The sequence below is a fragment of the Pholis gunnellus genome (assembly GCF_910591455.1).
Source record: "Pholis gunnellus genome assembly, chromosome: 11".
NCBI lineage: Eukaryota > Metazoa > Chordata > Actinopteri > Perciformes > Pholidae > Pholis > Pholis gunnellus.
Genome location: NC_136538.1, coordinates 4982816 through 5006877, shown reverse-complemented (window position 1 = coordinate 5006877; position 24062 = coordinate 4982816). Strand labels below are relative to the sequence as shown.

Below are 24062 nucleotides of genomic sequence, written 5' to 3'. Positions count from 1 at the left end.
AGGAGGCAGCTGATGAGGACTCTAGGAGATGAAATACATCTTTGAGGACCCTTCAACTCTTTAATGATGGAGGGGTGATCTATGATGTATATGTATACGTGTATGTGTGTGTGTGTGTAGCATTGACACTCACCTGATGATGAAGGGCATGAAAGGAGCGAGTCCCAGAGGTGAGGAGGATCCGTCCATGGGGGAAGGGTAGAGTCGACTGAGCACCAGCAGGAGAAGGAACAGACTGGGGTGAAGCTTCACCTGACCGCTGACACTAAACACACACACACACAGATAAACAGTTAGATTTTAACAGTGCAACACCGTTCGTTGCATTATTCTCCGACGCGCCAGAAGGCGATCCAGCAAAAACGCGCTGCGAAGAATCAAGAAGACAACGAGTGCAACCGGCAGAACGCCATAAACCAACCTCCACAATGCTGAGGAGCGATTGTAATGAACTCTAAACTCATTCTCATATTCAAGGACTACTTTATTCCCTTTATAGAAGCCCTGTAATGGAAGAAGTCAAGTATTAAATGCATCAAAAATAAACGCAGGTGGAAGATCCACCAGTTTCTAAAAACAATCGGCCTTCTTTGTAAAATCCTCCGACATGTTTGAAGTGCTTTCATCAGTGAATATTTGAGTCACATCCACTTGTGGAGCCTTCGTGTATGACGCGCACTTCGCACAGGCTTCACTAAGATGAGTATAAAATAAGTTTAAGGTCTATTAAGACCAGTGGTGGAAGGCGTATACAGATCACCACACTGTGAAAACACTCCCCTACAAGTTAAAGTCAGACATCAAAACCGTACTTAGTAAAAGCATAAAAGTATTATCAGCATATTGTACTGAAAGTGTGAAAAGTAGTCCGTATTTTTCAGTGTTTTACTATTATATATGCTGGTTTTCTTTTATAGATGTTTAAGGTTGTGCTCATATTAACTCCTTTATATACTGTTGGTTAGTTCAAGCTACAGCAATGCATCATGTTCTATACGATCACTGTCCTGTAATAAAACAGGTCTCTAAAAAGTCAACTTCTCATGTTTTCAGCTTTGTGACGATGCATCGTCCAGCTGACCCAAGAGGCTTTTTAAGTAGTTTAGATTAGGAAGTAGGAGAATTTTCTAAAAGCTTAAAAGGAACACTTCACCCCTTCAGTATTCGTCACAAACTTTCAAATTCATTATCAACACATCTATAGAAACGTGGTCATCTGAAAAGTAACTAAATCTGACCGACAACTGTAGTGGAGTAAAAAGTACAATATTAGTAAAAAGTTGCATAAAATCGAAACACTTGAGTAAAGAACTAGTACCTTGAATGTACGCAAGCACAAGTTGTGGTTTTTACTTGAAATTGGAGTGTGTTGTAACTACACTCTTCACGCTAAACTAGGCTTAACTAAGTTAAACCAGGCTAAGCTAAGATAAGCGCCTGCTAGCTCTAGCTCACACTGTATTTTAGTGCATCCCCATAACTATCACGCATAATCAAAATTCCAAATCAAAATGTAGCAGGGCTGCATTCCTACACATCTAAAGCCACCCACACTCCGGTACAGTCATCTCCTCGCCCTCCCTTGAGCTCCCTCTCCTCCTCCATCCAAACACTGTCGCTGCCAACTGAGTCGCAATGGAAACCGTCCATCTCTGCCAGCGGTTTCACAGTTTCACTCTGACACACTCGCAGTGAAGGAAGACCGGAGGGAAATGGAGGAAATAAAACCTCCCGACTACAGTATAAAGACAGGAAAATGACTGTTTGAATATCGGGTATCTAATAGGGAGTAGGGCCATTGCTTTGCCTTCAGATCTGTTTTACTCCTTCTTGTCCCACCGTCAAGAGTCCAGCTCTTTAAAAGGATGAATAAAGTGGAGATCAACTCCCCCAAAAGGTTCAGTGAGTTTTATATATGCTTGAGTACTTTATCTTGGTGTTAATAAAACCACTCAAACTTTAGCAGCAGAAATTTAGCAGTGTCTATGGTGAAAATATCCTCCTATAACAAGGGAAAATATCCTCCTATAACAAGGGAAAACATCCTCCTATAACAAGGGAAAATATTCTACTATAACAAGGGAAAATATCCTCTGATAACAAGGGAAAATATCCTCCTATAACAAGGGAAAATATCCTCCTATAACAAGGGAAAATATCCTCTGATAACAAGGGAAAATATCCTCCTATAACAAGGGAAAATATCCTCCTATAACAAGGGAAAATATTCTACTATAACCAGGGAAAATATCCTCCGATAACAAGGGAAAATATTCTACTATAACAAGGGAAAATATCCTCCTATAACAAGGGAAAATATCCTCCTATAACAAGGGAAAATATTCTACTATAACAAGGGAAAATATCCTCCTATAACAAGGGAAAATATCCTCCTATAACAAGGGAAAATATCCTCTGATAACAAGGGAAAATATCCTCCTATAACAAGGGAAAATATCCTCCTATAACAAGGGAAAATATTCTACTATAACCAGGGAAAATATCCTCCGATAACAAGGGAAAATATTCTACTATAACAAGGGAAAATATCCTCCTATAACAAGGGAAAATATTCTACTATAACAAGGGAAAATATCCTCCTATAACAAGGGAAAATATCCTCCTATAACCAGGGAAAATATCCTCCTATAACAAGGGAAAATATCCTCCTATAACAAGGGAAAATATTCTACTATAACAAGGGAAAATATTCTACTATAACCAGGGAAAATATCCTCCTATAACAAGGGAAAATATTCTACTATAACCAGGGAAAATATCCTCCGATAACAAGGGAAAATATTCTACTATAACAAGGGAAAATATCCTCCTATAACAAGGGAAAATATTCTACTATAACAAGGGAAAATATCCTCCTATAACAAGGGAAAATATTCTACTATAACCAGGGAAAATATCCTCCGATAACAAGGGAAAATATTCTACTATAACAAGGGAAAATATCCTCCTATAACAAGGGAAAATATTCTACTATAACAAGGGAAAATATCCTCCTATAACAAGGGAAAATATCCTCCTATAACCAGGGAAAATATCCTCCTATAACAAGGGAAAATATCCTCCTATAACCAGGGAAAATATCCTCCTATAACAAGGGAAAATATTCTACTATAACAAGGGAAAATATCCTCCTATAACCAGGGAAAATATCCTCCTATAACCAGGGAAAATATCCTACTATAACAAGGGAAAATATCCTCTGATAACAAGAGAAAATATCCTCCTATAACAAGAGAAAATATCCTCCTATAACAAGGGAAAATATCCTCTGATAACCAGGGAAAATATCCTCCCATAACAAGGGAAAACCTCTCCATGCTTCTCATGACTCCATTCAACAATAACACACACACACACACACACACACACAGAACAATCTGCTGGGATTGTCATACATCTGCAATCTGGGAAATGTAATCACAGCCCAATTAGTAAGAAGTCCGATGTGTTTAGCGTCACAGTTTAGTCGAGCACAACGGGACAGGATGTGATGTCAGAGAGGCGGGACATATTAGGCCTCGTTGGGATACAGCTGGAGGCAGAAACACTTGATGAAAGAGACTCCGCGGCATTTAATGACGATCTCAAATCTCACGTAGAGCTCTTCCGCGAATGTCCGCCCTCTCTCCCCAAAACTCCTCAATCACCTCCAGTCCCCAGGTGTTTGGTGTAAAAGCTATTTTTAAAAGAGAGTGGAAACAGAACGCCGACCTTAAGTGTTTGTGTTCTTCATTCAGAAAGCAGTGAAAGGGAAGAAGCCCTAAAGTAAACTAAAGCTTAAGTTTGCCATTTAGTCAACTGGCAGACAACTAAATCAGCAGCTTTGTTTGGGGAATTACAGAAAGGTACTTGGAATATGATGTGAGAAAACCGTTTTCTCTGGAAGTGAACGCAGCGGCCGATAAGACTGTGCAGCAGTTTCACATGTGGGCACTGACCTGAAATAGTTTCAGAGATAAACCTGTTTACATTTGCTACACTGAGATGATAACAGCAGGAATCTGAGAATGTGCAAACAACAAGTAGCCTCCTTAGCTATGAGGAAACATAAGCAAAGCTGAGCTTAAAACAGTGATATTTCATCAACATCACTTTAACTCATTTAAAGTTTAGACTAAAATAAAACTGCAAGAACCAGATCCCGTGAAAAACATTTCATTCTGCGTTCTTCGGCGCAACTGGGAAGCCTAGAATGACTCGACTGTCGGTCTAAAAGTCACGTGACAGAAATGAACTGCAGGCTGCTAAACAAAGACGACAAGAGAGTGTAAGCATATTATGTATAGCGTGTGGTCCCCCCCCACCCACCACCACCACCACCAATATTGGGAACATTTGTGGGCACTTGGAAAAATGTTGGATGCATAGACTCCTTTGTTTTCTGATTTTAGTATTTTCTTTAAATAACTTTTTTTTGTAGTTCTCTCTACTTCTAGCATGACTTTACACATTGTAGAGAAAGAACAGTGAGTAAAATGTAACGGGGGCAAACTAGAACTACCGTCAGCCGACAGTTGCAGTTTACATCCACGTCCGGACCAGACGGACGGACAAACTGAAACTGCTTGGGGGTTCAGATGGTAAATAACCGAAAACCGTGACTATCTTAGTCTGGTTTTAGGTCAAGACAAAGTATGAGCGTTGTATTGTGACCCATTCCGGGAATGCTCTTGTACTCTTGACTTCCATAAACCACTAACAGCAGCTCTCCTGCCTCCTGTCCTGCAGCACGTCGCTACAGTGCTGTGCGGTCGGTCGGGTGGCGCGATGCGTCGAGTCGATGTGGGAAGTCGGACGGCCGAGATCTGGTTCCGTGGGAAAATCTGCAAATGTTTTTTAACAAGGGGTCGAAGGCAGTGAGGGGAATTGCGAAAGAGCCGGTCTCAGAGAGCGTTCAATTAATTGGATCCATATTAAGATAAGGCCGCCTGGGGAGCTGCTAGACGGGTAATGAAGGAGTTTGAACTGAGCTGACGAAGATGAAGCCAAGGGGGGGAAAAAAACTAAACTAAATCCCGACGAGACATCTACTTTACTCCGTCGTAAAGTCTTATTCTTTGAGCAAATAGTTGAGAAAGTGATACTTTGGAGAGAAAAAAAAGGCCCACACAATGCTACTCGATTAGAGAAAACAGTTCATAGTTCATGTTCCCACAATCTGACGAAAAGTTGCACAAACTTCGACTCTTCCTCCTCGTCTCTCCTGCCAGCACTAAAGAACACCACAGTTTAATAAAACAAGCAGAAAGCGCTCCCATAGGGCTTAAATGAACTAAGAAATAAAGCCTGTAATGGGACATGGGGGTGTGAAAAGCCACGGCATTGGGCTGAATGTGGAGCGCATATGTGTGTGTGTGTATGTGTGTTCATCAGAGGAGGACCACCTCACCTTTCCACCGTGGCTGCAGCCTCCTCCAGCTGGTTCAGGAGGAACGGATAGAGAGCCGGAAAACGAGTGAAGAACTCTCGGCCCGTCATCCTGATGGAGAGAGATGGAGAGAATAATGAAGAATAAATAGGGTAATAATCAAATAGCCCCTCTGTTTACCTTCTAAATCGTATTTTGGGACTTCCGGGGCTCCGTAGTTTATAGTAACGGTTCCATGCTTAAGTTTTAAGGCTTAAAGAAGTTTCTAATAACTGAATACAATTATTTTCACAACCATGCCACTGGCTATGAGAGGCTCTGTGCTAAATGCTAACATGCTCATAAAGTCAATAATGGTATGCTGTTTAGTAGGTATAATGTTTAGCATGGTCATCATTTTAGTTAGCATGCTAAGATTAGCTAATTAGCACTAAACATGGAACAACTGAGGCTGATGGGAATGTTCATTCGTTGTTTTTTGTACATTTACAGGAATCTGGTCATAAACCAAAGTAAAAGATTATTTAAAAATGTAGACCAGCTGAATGCGCAAAATGAAAAGTCACCAACGTCATTTCATCCTGAGGTGGATGTCTGTACAACATTTCATAACAATCCATTTCCAGACATTTTACGCAAAAGCACAAAGCCTCACGGTGGCCGTTGATCTTCATAACAATAAACTGGTCAAGGCTGTGAGGCAGTGAAATGGATTTAAAAACAACAAGCATTAACAATCCCGTTACTGTTAGAAAGAAGCAGCCGTGTCTACTGTGTAACAATGCAACACGTCTCTGCAGAGGCTGAGACTATCACGGTCAACAGAGAGCGGAATTAATGGGGAGTACGAGCTGATTTACTTGAATTTCAGCTAAATTAAATGACCCGATAGTCGTGATTAAATTCCTATGTTCCTCATAAAAGTGATGCAACGAGAAACAGCAGTGGGAGCGGATGGAGAGAGAGCACACTGATCCTGATAAAGCCTGGTCTGGTGCCAGAGACGTCTCTACCTAAACAAATCCAGCCTCTCTGTTTGCTGCTTCGCCAGCTACAGCCGGAAACGAACAGTCACAAATGTGTGTGTGTGCGGGCGCGGACACATATACTGGGCCGTGGTGCTACGGCCTCGCGTATTCACGCGCACGCAACAGTCAATAAAAAGACAACTTTTTATATTTTTAGCGCTGGCGGTCTCGCTGCAGCGACCGCCATTCAGCCTCAGGGCCAATAAAGTTTGGGATTTAAGTCTGTGCCGTCTAAATCAAGTCGCTCCTGAAGGGGAGAGGTCTGGTCCTGCCAAGCGCATGATCACAAGCCTGGAGAGGTCGCATAACTGCCTCAGTCGATTCTGGACTGACGGTGTGCATATATATTCTCTCTCTCTCTCTCTCTCTCTCTCTCTCTCCTCTCTCTCCTCTCTCTCTCATCTCTCTCTCTCTCTCTCTCTCTCTCTCTCTCTCTCTCCTCTCTCTCTCCTCTCTCTCTCTCTCTCTCTCTCTCCTCTATCCTCTCCCCTCTCTCTCTCTCTCTCTCTCTCTCTCTCTCTGGTTCAAGTTAGCAGCAAGCACTGTCATGGTATGAAAGTGAGTCGTGCGTGTAGGTTTTAAAAACCCTTTTTCAACCTGGATGTGACACATGAGGAGAACTACACACACTCTCACTGTGTGTGTGTGTGTGTGTGTGTGTGTGTGTGTGTGTGTGTGTGTGTGTGTGTGTGTGTGCGCTCTCTCTAATGAGAGTCTCTCGGCCTGACAAGACTCTGCTGCCTGGAGGTCAAAGGTCGGAGGTTGTGTCGGAGCAGATTAGACGGAGTAAAAAGAGGGAGGGGTCACAGAGGAGAGAGGAGGGGTGTAAGTGAAAAGGCCTGGTCATGTTTGTGGGCTTGCAGCTGTGTCTGTGTACGTGTGTGTGTGTGTGTGTGTGTGTGTGTGTATGTGTGTGTGAACTGCATTACTTTTGATTAGCTGTTGCACAAAGTAAGTTTTCAGAATGTATACACAGAAGTTTATTAAATCAAGTGTGGCGGAGGAAAGCAGCTAAGTGCATTTACTTGTGCGTTGTGTACCTAGTTTGTGTATTTGTAATTCTTCTACACCACAGGGTGTCGTACATTTGGCCGTCAACATCTTGACTTTTTGCAACCAGTGAATGGAAGTTACCATATATGGAATGGGGAGGAGTGACGTAGAGATACCGTATACTGTCAATCACAGTAAGCCCCCCCTAAAGCATACTCTTTATGGTCTGTTTGACTCTAAATGGACCATAATTTACTAAATGAACATCATGCTGTATTTAAGAAGACTTAAAACTAGAGATTGAGACCATAAACTCATGTTTGCAATGTTTACTGAGGTCAGAAATCAAGTGAGTAAAGGGTCATCTTCCCATAGACTTCCATACAATCTGACTTCTTTTGGCAACCAGAGATGTCGCCCCCTGCTGGTCAGTAGAGAGAATAAAAGTTTTAAGACACTTCTGCATCAGCTTCTCTCTTCAGAACCAGAGGTTGCTGCCTAGTTTAAATAACTGGTCAAGACCCCAAAAAAGGTAAAAAATATAAAATAAAATAGACAATATTTCACAAAAAAAGCCAAGATTAAAGAAAAGTCCGAAAACAGAATAAACTATTTTGTCACAGACCAACTGTGACAACTGGATAAAACTATCAAGCTGTATATAAAGCAGTCACAACGAGCTCTTTAATTTAAGCAGGATGCGTAAAAGGAGAATTTTATCGTTGTGGACTTTTAATAACGTAAAAGAAGGAAAATAAGAAAGCCATGAAAAACATTTAAGTAACATCAATATGGACAGTTATGCATGTGCACTAAGTGAAAAGTGAGGAGTGGAGGCTGGAGATAAAGCTGGAGGCTTCAGTCGGAATGCAGAGAGCAATCTTCTCTCTCTCGGCTTTGTTTACAAACGCATTCATCTCAGCGACCATATCGGATCGACATCGATGCGCGGAGGAGCCCGAGCTCAACGAGACAACGACCCAACAAGCAAACAGCACGTCTGGACTTTGGAAGTAACGGTGTAAAAATACACAGCTGAAATACTCCCAGACAGCGAGAAGTTTCGTCCTCCCAAACACACAAAATACACACACAATGCTGTAAATAAACCAGTGTGTGTGTGTGTGGGGTGGGGGGGGGGACTACGTGTTCATTCGGCGGAGCAAGAGGCCGAGCGAACACGCAGCCAAATATCAGAGCAGACGAGCTGTCACGATGCATTTTCTGCTGCGGGAAATCACAGTAAATAGTAATAACAGAAACCAGACATACTACAAGCGAAAACTCTCAGAGACACAGAAGCTGTTCTCGCTCGTACACGCATAGTTCTGTAATTCAGGGCGATGCGATGAGGTTTACTGCAATGACAAAAGACATCCTACAAGAGCACTGTTAATATAGAATAATGACTCATAAACTAAAAATATATATATTAAAACAGTAAAGTGCAACTTGGGAGTTTAAATTCTAGTTTTCTATTTGTCATTAATCACAGCACATACACCCTGCCGCATGCATATAAAAAGAACCCCACACGGCTAACCGACAGCTATACAAAGGCAGAGACAGCGGACTAAAAACAAGTGAAAACAGTCAAGATAAACAGGAGCAGCCTTGGCTCGGTTAAGAGTATTCAGGGGCCAATCGAAATACAGTGAAGGGAACCAGACGGAGCTTCCTGGAACAAGGCACCAGCCCTGTGAAACTTTACCCTGCGGGTTAACAAATCACTTCTGTGCTCAACGTAGACCTCAGTACAACTACAGAACATGCACAATATCGTTCGTGTTTGTTTTGATGTGCTCTGAATCACTCCGTTGGTTCTAACAGGGGCTAGCAACGTATCAATCATAGAAACCTTTTGTATACTATGGTTTCATGGTGTACACAGGCGGCAACCTCCGGTTCCGAAAAGTGAAGCCAATGCTGAAGTGCCTTAAACCTGCATTCTTTCTAACGGCCATCAGAGGGCGACTCCTCTGGTTGCAAAAAGAAGGCTGGTTGTATAGAAGTCTATGAGAAAATGACTACTTCTCACTTGGTTTATTACCTCAGTAAACATTATAAACATGAGTTTATGATCTCAATCTCTAGTTTCAAGTCTTTTTTACTACAGCATGATGTTCATTTTGTAAAATATTGTCCCATTAAAATAGACCATAAAGCGGAGTATGCTTTAGGGCGGGGCTATCTTTTGATTGACAGAGCTCTCCCCAAGCCATAGACGGCATCTCTATGTGTCTCCTCCGCAGTCCAAATATGGTCACTTCCGTTCACTGGTTGCAAAAAATCAAGATGGCGACGGCTAACATGCCAAACTCGAGGCTTCATAACGACAGTCCACAAACCAATGGGTCTACGTCCACTTCTTATATACAGTCTATGGCTGTACAAGGTCACTATGCATCTTTACATTTCCAAATAGCAGAGATTTAACAGGTTTAACAAGACTTAGAGTCTACATGCTAACAGGCTCTACTTACAGGCACACTCATGCCTTGAGCTAAATGCTAATGCTAGCATGTAGGAATGCATGGATACTTTGCGGAACAGTAAAGTTGTGATGCATTTAAATAGATGCTCTTTTCAAACAGCAAGCTCCGATCACAACTGTCTGAAGTATGCATTGTTATGCATAGTATACATTCCGCCTCAGGAATAAAGTCTTTATATTGATAGAGAAAAGTTAAGAGAAAATATACTGTGTAGATTTTTGCTTAAAAAAAGGAAAGAATATTTTTGAGACATAATATGTTAATATTATTTTGTAACCAAACATTTTAGAAAATCACATCTGAACCCAGAAGGGTATTTGGTTCGTATTAGCATGCTAACAGGGACAATGCGAACATGCTGATGTTTAGCAGGTACAATATTTACCATGTTCACTATTCTACATTGTTAGCTAAGCTTAGCATTAGCATATCATGCAGCATGTCATATCAGAGTTAAATGTAAATATCGTTGTGGTCAACCTACCAAGTCATAATTACGGCTGGGAAGCTTGGATATTTCTGAAATCTGGGTAGAAGTTACCCCACTGTCTACATGCTAACAGCTCAGCGAGGCTCTACTGCACAGCAGTGCTATCAGCTAAAGGCTAACGCAATGCTAACATGCTGATGTTGAGGAGATGGAATGTTTACCATGTTCACCATCTTGGTTTAGCGTGTTAGCATGGCAAACATTGTAGGTGAGGCTGTTCAATGTCAGCGGTTTTGCAGGTATTTGGTATTTCAATATGTCAATATGTGGAACAGACATTTCTTTGAGTGTCTAGAAACAATTTTTGTGCAAATAAAGAATAGAAAAAACGGAGCCGATACACTTTGTGATACCACCAAATAAAACATACATGTTGGGGAGAAAAACGTGTATGCTGCAGCATCCAATTAATCTTTAATAATCTGTGGTTATGCAAACCTATGGAACCTGTTGCAGCATTAGTGCTTAGCTCCACCTATCCCGCATAACTTTTCTAGACAATCCTTGACAGCAAAGCAGTCAAACAACTGATAACCTTCCAACTAAAACTGAGACAGTGTGACCGTGGAGTGGATTCCTTCATTTGGACAACTCCACCTCATTTTGACCAAGCGGTTTAATCCTTCTCCACCGAAACGAGAGCCGACGGCTCCTCAAACAAAATGATAATCGACACGACAGGCAGATCATTTGGGACATGTGGGTTAGTGGATTTGGGATTTGTACGTTTCTGGTAAATCTCAAAACTTTTGCCCTGAAAATGCATTTTACCACCTGTGTTGCTGCCGATTGTGACTGTGGAATTTCAGGTGAAATTTTACACCCAAAATTTTTAAAAAAAGCACACGGCCGACAAGAGGGAGTCCGGTTTATCAGCGTAATGTCCGTCTACAACAATGACGAACTGACTGAGATTTAGTGTCTACTGATTATCCATCAGCAGATTAATCAAAGTTTAGTTGAATTATCATCACCTTGACTTCTGACTGACACCTTTTCGTGCCGAATGGTCTGAATGCTGTTACAACAATATTCCCAAACTGTGCGACAAAGTACATTTTTGTACCCCAGACAATAATGTAAGAAAGAAATAAACATTTCCAGCCCTCATAAGACCAGACTTTCTGCATGTACCTATGTTGAATACACTTATTGTAAGTTGCTTTGGATAAAGGCGTCTGCTAAATGACTGTAATGTAATGTGTGTAATTGTCCTTTTAATGACACACTTGTACAGCCCTTTCCTAGTCTTCCGACCAGTCAAAGCGCTTTAACACATGTCGTCATTCACCCATTCACACACCGATGGCAGGGGCTACCGTGCAAGGTGCCACCTTCCCATCAGGACTAACATTCATACACCGTAGGCACAGCAGCAGGACTAGCGGTGACGGGGATCGAGCCACCGATCCTCTGATAGAGGGACGACCCTGCTCTACCACTGAGCCACAGTCGCCCAATACAATACAGCACCGATGGGTCACAGGTGTTTTTATAATGAGTGAGAAGTTAGTTTTTTTATTTTTCCATGTAAAAGTGGCCTTTCCTTCTTTTCTTTCCCTCCAGAGTTCTTTCCTTACTGCTGGATCAGCAGCAGTGGAGCCCGACATCTGCATAAGGATCAGCGGTGGGTTTGACCGGTGTTTTAGCCGGAGGGATGTAACGACAGTGACCCCCGCTGGTGTAAAACAACCACACATGCTTTAAGTCCTCTGAATTGTTTGCTTTCTTGGTCATTTTGCTGAGTGGTGATGTACTGCAGAGAAATGTGATGTCTTATTGCCAGACTGACGGGCAAAAACCTCCGAATGTTGAAGGTTTTTGATCCCAAACCACGGCATGGATTATTCTGCGGTGTTCCTTAAAGTCTTGGTGTCTTGATGTGAAATGTTTGAGGGTTTTTTTGATTATTTTATTTTGTCAATTCTCTAGTGGTAAAGTGAGTATATACACTTCTAAAATCTTCTAAACCCTTTTATACTTTCACAACTTATTTTAGTTAATTCAAATTAAATATGGAAAGAAAATTTAGAGCAATATATATATATATATATATATATATATATATATATACATATATATTGCTGATTTATAATTGGAACAACTTGACATTCAGAAATGCTCAATACAGAAAAATATACATTTATTACATTAGTGTTTAGCTGAGATATTTGAATTTTCAAAACAGAAAGTAGTTTTCGGTCGTTGCTGAGAACTTTTTTGAACTAATAATTGTGACATTTGGACCTTTTTTTTTTTAAATCACACACATGATAACCACCGACTTGCACTTTCCATTCGACTGCAAGCATCTCATTCCGCCCTGACGCACATGAGAGCTAAACCGTTATTAGTGGGGCAGCTTAAGAGCGAGGGAGAAGCAGCAGACCTGTTCTTTTTCGAGTGCTCGTCCTTCCCCTTCTTCACCCCGAAGATCCTCGTGATCAGAGTGCTGAAGAGAAGAGTGGAGGAGTTCCTCACCTGGGAAACAAAAACAGAAGGCCGTGAGAGAGTGTATGTGTTTCCTCTTTGGGGTCAAACCCTCATCGATATAAATGCGGTGAGCGCGTCAATCAGTCAGACAACAATAAAAAGGTAGAAAACTTCCAAACTCACGGCCCAAACAGGAGAGGTGAAGCCCAGCACGGCAGCCTGCATTCCATCCGAGACGAAGGGAATGACGTTTTCCCCCAGACGAGTGTCCCTGTACAGAGCCCGGAGGATGTTCAGAGCGTGGACCTGCGGCGACGCACAACGGGGAAACATGGAACCATTCGGCAGGGTCACGTTAAGAGCTCATCACAGCGGCAACATACACATGAAATGCTCTGCCAGGTGAGATGTGCCTAGGTGTGGGACTCGTGCGCGGTCAAACCTGCGGGACGGTGGAGCTGTCCGTGGTCCCGCTGGCGGAGGGCACGGCCAAAGCGATCAGCTCTCTCATGGTCATTTTCAGCAGACTGCAACTAGACGACTTGGGCTCGGAGGAGAGCAGAGCCTGAGGAGATAAAAAGAAGAAAACAACAACACAGCAGACTTAAAAGTAGGTTCGATAGAAAGTCACAACACGTAAACATGTCGGAGGTACTAACAGCACTATTGTGGATTTAAAGTACTGCATCAGAAAGATTATCATTCTTCTTCCTGGTCCAAAAACCCGGTGCCTCTGTTACCCACGATGCATCTCGACCGCTGACCGTTACATCGTAGATTCTTGTGATTCCTTCTTCTTCTTCTATTCTTTATTTCCAAACTTGTAGGCTCAAGCCACAACCCGCCGCTGCCTCAAAAACGATGTCATTTTCGGCAGCGGTTGAGGCCGAGATGGTTTTGTGGTTTTTTCCCCGTTCTTGTTGTTTTCCCACCTTTTCAACAACAGCAGAAGCTTTTCTGCAGCAATTACTGGATTCCACCCCGGTATTCATATTGTGAGATTATGAACATTTGCTCAGTTCCTCATCGTGGAACATAAATATATGTCCTAAAGTATTATGTCGTCATCCTGTTAAGCTCAGATGTAGCGTGAAAAGGTTTCATTTTTGCAAGCAAATGCAAAAAGACAATAAAAATGACACCGTTTCATTAAACTCAATATAATAATGCAATGTTATATAATATATCCTAAATAAAAGTCAGTACGCAGTTTGAACAAAGAGAAGCTACTGTGTATCGTCTACCCTCTGTCAACAGCCATTACAATATACTGTACGGCAGTGTTTAAAAACGACAAACCATCACGGCCCAAATATCAACAGGCCTCCTCTATGAATCATGAGAAGACTGAACGAACATTCCTGACCATCTTTAATGCCATTTCCACACCACTTACATTAGAGCGGCAAAGTCCCGCCTCTTCCTGTGTCCCCCATGTGACCGTATTTAGGTAAAAATATGTACGCTATTCAAGTATCGCAGCTTCAGCTTCAGATACGTCTTCCTAATCACATACTTCGGCGGTTTTACGACAAAATGCGACTTTGTTGACTTGAAAAATCACCTTTTAAATTGACAAAACATCAGATGTGTGATTTATGGCTCAATTCAAACAAGATCAAATCATTATTCGTCTCTCACCCTTGACTGCCCGACATGTTTTTTTACCGAAATAAGTCGGGAACGTGGGAGCAGGGAGGTGACGGCAATTGGCTGCTGCGTGAGGAAGGAGGTATCCTACTGTGGGAGCTGATGGGAGCCAGCTGTGTGTCTGGCCTGGGTTCTGGTTAGGAGTACGGCCTGGGAGGGATGGAGGAGGCACAGTCTCGCTCTTATGAAGTCTTGGGGGGGGGGGGGGGGGGGGGGGGGGGGGGGGGGATTGACAGGAAGAGGAGGGCCCGCCCGGTTCCTGTGAAGTCTGTCCCAGGTTGATGCAGACCAGCATGAGGGGGAGCGCGGGAGTCGGCCTTCCCGGATCTGACTCTTGTCTTTCTGTGTGAAAGAATGCAGCCCTGCAGCTCTGCCAAGGTGTCACCTTCTGCTCCTCCACTCCCCCCCCCCCCCCTCCTTCATCATCATCTTAAATCCTGCGTACGCGTTCTCTTTGTCACGTTCTTACATGTTCACCTTCAGCTGTAGCGCTATTTAACATTCGGGAGAAACTATTTTCAAAATAAAGAAATGAAGAATCGAGTTCTGGCTGAATTCAGCCAGGGCACACAAAGAAACGCGTCGGTGAGGTCAGCGGTGCGCCTCCCACCCGAGATCACAAGAAAGAGCGGCCCCCACTCTGAAATCACCGCTGTGATAACAACATGAACTCTGTCATGTCTAGTTTTAATATCAGTAATCAAGAGGAAGTGGGGAGGCGAGCTGCGGCCGCATAACAGACTCTGAGTCAGTCAAGTGTTGAGAGTTTAGTCAAAGATTACAACACGCCGTTAGAGGTGTGCGGGACCGGTGACTACGAGGGGTCGACCAAAGGACAGTGTGTGTGCGTGTGTGTTATGATTGTCTATGCGAGTGGGTCAGTGAGAAAAAAAAAGATGGATTAAGAAACTAAATGTTCTTCCAGCATGAGTGCTCCAGTGGCATGCCAAGAACTGCTGATTGCTCTACTTTGGAGTAAACAGGAACCCAAAACATCCCACACACAAGAGTTCTGTTACTAAACGTCTGAGAGCGGTTCAACATTCATTCACTAACACTAACCCTCCCCATGTCCATGCACATTCCATATCACAACCTTTACTGTGACCCGATTTAACCTTGACCGCCACATGACCTCATGTGACAGTCGAGAGTGTAGAATTTGTATTTTTGCCAAATTTTACAGACTAGACTTGACATGACTTGACATGACACGACTTGACACGACTTGACACGATTTGACTTGACACGACTTGACACGACTTGACACGACTTGACACGACATGACGACTTGACATGATTTGACATGACATGACGACTTGACATGACTTGACACGACTTGACACGACTTGACATGACATGACATGACTTGACTTGACATGACTTGACATGACATGACACGACTTGACACGATTTGACTAGACTTGACACGACTTGACACGATTTGACTTGACACGACTTGACACGACTTGACTTGACATGACTTGACATGACATGACACGACTTGACATGACTTGACTTGACATGACTTGACATGACTTGACATGACTTGACACAAATTGACACGACTTGACACGACATGACACGACTTGACACGACGACTTGACTTGACACGACTTGACACGACATGACACGACTTGATACGACGACTTGACATGACTTGACTTGACATGACTTGACATGACTTGACTTGACATGACTTGACATGACTTGACTTGACATGACTTGACATGACACGACTTGACACGACTTGACTTGACATGACGTGACTTGACACAAATTGACACGACTTGACACGACGACTTGACTTGACACGACTTGACATGACATGACACGACTTGATACGACGACTTGACATGACTTGACTTGACTTGACATGACACGACTTGACATGACACGAATTGACACGACATGACTTGACATGAAATTGTCCTGATGATGGAATGGAACCCAGGACAGGGCGGTGACGTCCTGGACGTGGTGCTGACATTTTGAAGGCCGAGCTTACACACCTGGATGTAGAAAGGTATCCCAGCGCTGCGTCGAGTGGCACACAGCTTAGAAGACGGGTCACTGGACTTGACCTCCTCCAGAACCTCAGACAGCCAGCGGGCCGGAAGCTGCTGCAGGGCCGGACTCCCACTCCTAACACACACACACACACACACACACACACACACACACACACACACACACACACACACACACACACACACACACACACACACACACACACACACACACACACACACACACACACACAAATAATTAATAGGGGCTTTCTCTTTTTGAGTGAGTAATTGTACACACATGCTTGCATCAAAGAAACTATAAAAAAATGATCACATCCTATGAATCACTATTAAATGACTAACACTGGTTCTAGTTCCATATCTATTTATTTAAAAACTTGTATTTCGTGAAACACAATACATTAGTGCACTTTTGAATACGTACCATGTTCTATACACAACAGAGTTGTCCGTTGCAATTTTTAATATTCCCATTAGCAGTTTTTTGTATGCATGTTTTCAAGATGGGAATAGAGCACACACTGCATGACTTTAATCTCATGCGATGAATCAAGTTCAGTCTCCCAAAAAACTAAAGACACCGAGACGATGTGACTGCAAATCATGTTTGTTTCAAACATATTTAACGTAGGTTTCCATAAAAAGGGAGCCACAAATGGACCACACATTAACGCACTTGATTAGTTTTGAAATACTACAAACTAGGAGGTGCAAAGATCATCAATCAGCTCATTCACTGTAAAGACTTGATTCTTATTAAGTCACAGCCAGCAAAACGTATCAAGTGTGGGCCCGTTGGTCTCGTGTGCACCTATTTGAAAGTGGCTGACGTTACAACTTTGTGACACATTTACACATGTTCCTCTTCTGCATCGGGTACACCGAGCATTTTAAGACAAATGCTAAGAATATGATCTGAGGGCAGGTCTGGTGAACACACACACACACACACACACAAGAAACAGCTCTGCCCTGTTCTGTAAGACGCAGCTGTTTTAACAAGAGTCAGCGGAGCGGAGAGGACACATTAAAACAATCCAATGTGGAGGACCAGTGCCACGCACACACTCCAGTACTTCATCACACACACACACACACACACACACACACACACACTTGACAAGGCAGGGACACACACTTCTTTAATGACAAATACTTGCAGTACGTACTGTAAACCAACCAGGGGTGCTAATACCCCATGGGGTACTGCAGTAGCCCGGGGGGGATGTAGAAAGATTGCGAAGTAGCTCAATTTGATTTCTCTTTTAAATCCCCATCATAAGTACGAGACCTGATCACTGCTGCATCTCAGCAAAGTCAACTATTAAGTGAGCAAGCAGAGGAGTTAAAACAGCTCAAAGTAATGGATGAATAGTTAAAATAGCTAGCTGAAAGTCATTTATTAAAAGGTTTAAATTGTGAGCTAAAAAGGTCATGGGTGAACGGTTTAAATACAAAGCTAAAGGTTAAGGATGTAAAGTTAGAATAGTTAGCTAAAATAATGGAAGAGGAGTTCAAATAGAAAGCTAAAAGTAATGGATAAGTGGTTTAACTAGCTGGATAAAAGTAATGGATAAATAGTTTAACTAGCTGGATAAATGGTTTAAATAGAGACAAAACAAGGTTGGGAAACACTGTTGTAAACAATTCCAGATATAAATGCACATGCCCTAACAGGGAACCAAGTTAAAGAGAGACCAAAAAAAAGAGAAAGTGAAGGGAGATGGAAAAGAAATTCGGAGAAGAAATTGGGGGAAAATGAAGAGAGACACAGAGACACAGTGAGAGTGCAAACACAGTGGAACACACCAGAGCCAGATCCCAAAGCAGAGCATCAAAAGGCCGCGGTGAAGCACCCCGCAATCAACACCCCATAACCCCAGCGCACGGCCTGCATACCATCCACACACTGCTATTCCCCTCCTGAAAACAAACACACACACACATACACCAGCGCTCACTCCACACAACCGCTAGAATGTCGCCCTTGTTACACAACACGCCGCGCGACTGGTTTCTGCACGAGAACAAAACAAGTGAGTTTTGTTTTAACGGCTCGGCGCTGGGCGGTTCAAAGTCAACACTGCTGCAACGGTTTTTGTGGCTCGTCACCTGCCGCAGGGCCAAAGACATCTTCCACAACACGCCACTGAGGGAAAACACGGAGCTACAAGAAAGAGAGGAATGGTTTTTTTATTGTTGTTCAGAATTAAAATGATGATTTACTCCTTCTCCTCAGGAGGATTATTTCCACCACCATTACTACTCTTTAATGTACCATGAAAGTGCTTTGAAATATAAAAATACTCAATGTTTTGGTTTGTTTTTTGTATTTTTAGAAATATTTGGCCATTACTTGCTCTCCCACACACAATAAATCTCACTGCAATCATTTTAAGTACAGACATAATTAGGCTGATGTCTTGAAATTGAAAGATGTTATCCCCGTTATCAAATAACTGGCAGTTCAAGGAATAGTTCAACAATTTGCTTTCTTCCCAAGATTCTGAAGAGATTATCGATATCAACCCTAATGTCTGGATAACAAATATGAAGCTACAGCACAGCAGCCGGCTAGCTTAGCTTAGCCTAGCCTAGCCTAGCACAAAGACTGAAAACAAGGGGAAGCAGGGAGCCTGGCTCTGTCCAAATAGGGGAAAAAAACTACGAGAAACCCAAAGATATGCAGAGAAAATGACATGTTATAAGTTATTATAGATAAGTTACAGGGTTGCTGTTTACAGTCTTTGCTAAGCTAAGCAGCTGCAGCTTCATAATTAGCATGCAGACGTTGATATCAATCTTCTCATCGAACTATGTGCAAGAAAGTAAATAAGCTTATTTATCTATTCATTAATAGCCGTGACTCTTTAAAAAGTATGTCTACTAACACCTCGGCTCCATGAACAAACGGAAACGACAACATTACAAGTGATGTGGTGGAACTTTTTCATGGTGAACAACTTTTGTGTGCAGGGAAGCTTAGTGACGTATCTGGCAACCCGCACTGCAGCTGCAGACACTGAGCAGAGGTGCTATGCAGGCGGATAACCTGTTGTTTTGTCAAGAAATAGTCCCAACATGCAACTCCTAAAATCCCAAATTATGATTTCTACATTTCCGATTAGAACAAATAAGATAGCGTGTGTTGCTTAGTGATCTTTGGAGTTGTCGGGAAATATATTTATTCACTTTGGACAACCAGCCGAGCCGTTCCCCCCCCGACCTCCAGTCTATATGCTAAGTGTCTCTGTACCAAGCGGAGAAATGAGAATGAAATCAATCTTCTCATCTCACCCTCAGAAAGACAAGAGAATAAGCACATTAGAGCAGGGTCGTCCTTCAGTCAGAGGATCGGCGGTTCGATCCCCGGCTCCGCTAGTCCATGCCAGTGTGTCCTTGAGCAAAACACGTAACCCCAAGTTGCTCCCATAGCTGTGCCTACACACAGTGTGTGAATGTTAGTTAGTCCTAATGGACAGGTGGCACCTTGCATGGTAGCCCCTGTCATCAGTGTGTGAATGGGTGTGAATGGGTGAGTGATGACATGTAGTGTTAAAGTGCTTTGAGTGGTCGGACGACTAGAAAAGTGCAATACAAGTACAGTCCATTTACCATTTACATTGTCTCTTTGATCAGCAGGTTCATTTTTCCTTGTGTCGTCCAGAAGGCTCCGGATGAGGAACAACACCAATTATCAAGTCTTGATGTAATTAAATACATTATACCCGAGGAATGATACCGAGAGGACTCGCCTGCTTGCTAATTACAAGGCACACTTGACGCTCCGTGTCATGATGGGAGCTAATGCCCTCGGCCATTCAGCAGTATTACCTTTCAGCCCTTTGCCCCCGAACATGAACACACAAACACAGAAAATACACACCTGCAGAGCATGTCGGTGAGGCGTACAAAGCCCACATAAGCCAGTTCAAAGGCGCCACGGTGACGGGACTGCAGGAGCTGCTGACGGAAGTACAGGCCCACCCCCTCCACCTGGAACACAGAGAGACACGGGGGGGGGGAATCAGCAAATTAACTGTAACAAGAGTAATACTGCCGTCTAGGTGTGTAAGTGTGTTATGTATGCATGACTTTAAAGCCTCCTGCTTCAGCCTCCAGCAGAAACGGATGTAATCAGTTACAGTGAAATGACTTAACTGGAGTCAAAATGATTATGTTACATGTAAGGTTTTAACTTGCATTCTCTCTACTGGCCATCGGGGGGCGACACCTCTGGTTGCAAAAAGAAGTCAGATTGTATAGAAGTCTATGGGAAAATGACTACTTCTCTCTTGATTTATTACCTCAGTAAACATTGTAAACATGAGTTTATGGTCTCAATCTCTAGTTTCAAGTCTTCTGCATTACAGGATGATGTTCATTTAGTAAATTATGATCCATTTACAGTCAAATAGACCATAAAGCAGGGGATGCTTTAGGGCGGGGCAACCTTGTGATTGACGGGGGGATACCTCTACCAGAGCCATATACAGCGTCTCTAAGTCCCTCCTCCGCAGTCCAAATATGGTCACTTCCGTTCATTGGTTGCAACAAGCCAAGATCAAGACGGCCGTAATCCAAGATGGCGACGGCCAAATCGCCGAACTCGAGGCTTCATAACATCAGTCCACAGACCAATGGGTGACGTCACGACTACTTCCACTTCTTATATACAGGACTGTCTCAGAAAATTAGAATATTGTGATAATCCCCATACGTGTGATTTAGTTTACTGAACCAAGCTGAGTGTTTTTCAAGGCTCAGGAAACCCTTGCAGGTGTTTCGAGTTAATTAGACGATTCAAGTGATTAGTTGAATACCCTACTAGTATACTTTTTCATGATATTCTAATATTTAGAGATAGGATATTTGAGTTTTCTTAAGCTGTAAGCCATAATCAGCAATATTAAAAGAATAAAAGGCTTGCAATATTTCAGTTGATTTGTAATGAATCCAGAATGCATGACATTTTTGTTTTTTTAATTGCATTACACAAAATAAAGAACTTTATCACAATATTCTAATTTTCTGAGACAGTCCTGTACAGTCTATGGTTAACATAAAGCCTTCAGAGTTCTAGTATCAAAGATTTAGCTCAAGGCTTTATGGACTATATAATTAGGCTGCAACTGATTACTTTTAATATCGATAACTTATCTTTTCATTGATCTGTGATTTAGTCTATATAACGTCAGAAAATGTACAATAATACACATTTTCCCAGAGCCCAGGGTGATGTCTTCAAATTACTTTGAAGTTCTGTTTGACCAACAGTGCAAAACCCACAGCAGGGCAGGTGGGTAAGACACGCAACAAAAGCTCCAGGTCAGAATCAAAGCGGTGACTCTGCTGTTATATCGTGTTTCAATGACTATCAGGTAACCTGGACATTCAATGTAGAAATCAGAAGAAGAAAAGACAGGAGCTCTGATCAGGATTCCTCCTGATAATGATCATAGATCAAAAGGTCTTTTCGAAGCCTTTTAATAATCTCATAGAATTATTTATTTATCATCTATTCTTAACAACATTGTATATTAGTATTTAGTAGAATGCGTACGCATACATGGAATTTGGCTCCGGTTTCTACTCCGCTCTCTATGTACATACACTATTTTACAATAAAGAACAAATATATAAAGAATAAAAAAGGGCAGCAAAAAAGTAGAACAGATGTAGGTATAAACATTTAACAGCTATATACAATATAAGTATAAATATATATCCACATTTTTTTTTTTTTTTTTTTTAATGGCAGCCCGTAAAGCTACACCATACACTACGCTGTTCTATTGACAAAGAGCAGATCCATCATTCGGTTGCCATTGGAATGATTCGGCAACTGTCAAGGTGATGTCACAGTGATCAGCTGTAACCCGCCTACACTGAGGAGGTTCCATCTGTAGTGGAAACACAGCTCATACAGAAACTGTTTGGGGTCGTCCGATTGGCTCCTTTGTAAAGACCACCGATCAAACCCTTTAGAACAGTGATTCTCAGCTGATGGGTTGCGACCCAAAAGTGGGTTGCGGACCTTTGCCTGAAAAAATAAAAATAAAAAAATCCTGCGCTTTTATTTTGAAGGGGATTTTTTTTTATGCAGCGGAGTGCCGTCTATTCACACTTCTTAACAATATTTGGCGTTAATGCCTTGTAATGCTAATATCAGCAGGGGATAAACTGAAAAATATACTTCTGTCAAATGACACTATAAGTAGGCGAATAGAAGACAAACTACAGACCACAGCTCAAATTTAGGCAAGTGGTCATTTTTCATTACAAATGGACGAATCTACAGACATAAACAAAGCAGTTTTACTCGTTTACGTGACACAAATGTGGGACGGGTACTGACAGGAACAATTCCTCTGCACAAGAGAGCTCCCTATACTACGACTTCAGAGGACATTTTCAGCTCAGGTTCAAACTGCTCCATCTTTTCATTAAATACATTTGAGAAGTTGAACATTTTCCTCGATTTGGGTCGCGGCTTGTCATTGAGGGGTGATGGTGGGTCCCGCAGCCAGACCAGTTGAGAACCACTGATTTAGAAACGGAAACGTTCGGTGGCCGGTCGATCGGAGCGCCCTTAAAGCTGATCCTGACATCTGTGTCAGAAGAACTATATAACTAATGATATGAGTGGAGGCGTTTCAATGACTCGTTGTCCTCTTTGAGATTCCAACTAAAAGCAAAGCAGTAGGGGTGAGTAAAAGACTCAGAGACCAACTGCGTCATCTAGTCCCGCTGTGGCCTTTTCTCTATTTGGCAAGAAAAGTGAAGCTGCAACACTGGCCACGCTCTTGTTTTTAGAGACACCACTTCAGCTTTCAGCCAGTGAGCGTCGGGCATGTGGAGCGTGAGAGCGGCATGTCGGTGGCGTGACAAGTGCGCTCAAATAAGGATGCTGAGCCATCCGCATAATGGCCACCGTCAGTAAAACCATCCAGTTAGTAATAGTGTTAGCGACATTATTCTAGCTACACATACACACACACACACACACACACACACACACACACACACACACACGCACACACACACACGGCAGTGTGTAAACTGGTGAGTGTGTTGCAGGTGAGGCGGCAGGGCGAGGCGGACGCGGAGCTTTCGGTGCCCTGTCATTTAGGCTGTGGCGGCCCCGCCACCGCAGATGCGGCCCGGGCCTCGGCTTAGTCAGGGGTGGCATGGAGGGCACTGGGAGGGGGGTGAGGCCCTGATGCAAAAAAAAAAAAAAGAAACAGTTCGCATAGGGAGAAAAGAAATCCCAAACAGCTCCTCGGGGGATGTGGGGTTAGACACAACATCTAAACTAACACAGACGCGGGGCCGCAGACGAAGGCTGATGTCACGGAGACGAGTTCATGAGAGGAACACGGCAGGAGAATGTGCTGAAACAGAATGTGAAAATGTGTAAAATAGAATATACGCAACATAAATGTAGGGCTTATGCAGCCTGCTTTTTGTTTTGGCCATATGACTGGACAATAAACTCGTCTGACCCTGCAGACCTGAAGCGGACTCGACTTAGAACACCAAAAGTACGGA

General features: G+C 42.7%; 1 protein-coding gene across 1 annotated transcript in view; it reads right to left on the bottom strand.

Moving 5' to 3' along the window:
- Positions 1-24062, bottom strand: part of thada (THADA armadillo repeat containing) — an 83841-nt gene that overhangs the window by 45458 nt on the left and 14321 nt on the right. Inside the window, exons 22-28 of the mRNA XM_079168655.1 lie at positions 20398-20507; positions 16491-16623; positions 13271-13393; positions 13012-13134; positions 12785-12876; positions 5411-5500; positions 134-265 (exon numbers count right to left, since the gene is read on the bottom strand). Coding sequence (XP_079024781.1) covers positions 134-265; positions 5411-5500; positions 12785-12876; positions 13012-13134; positions 13271-13393; positions 16491-16623; positions 20398-20507 — 803 coding nt within the window. The remainder of the gene's footprint in view (positions 1-133; positions 266-5410; positions 5501-12784; positions 12877-13011; positions 13135-13270; positions 13394-16490; positions 16624-20397; positions 20508-24062) is intronic.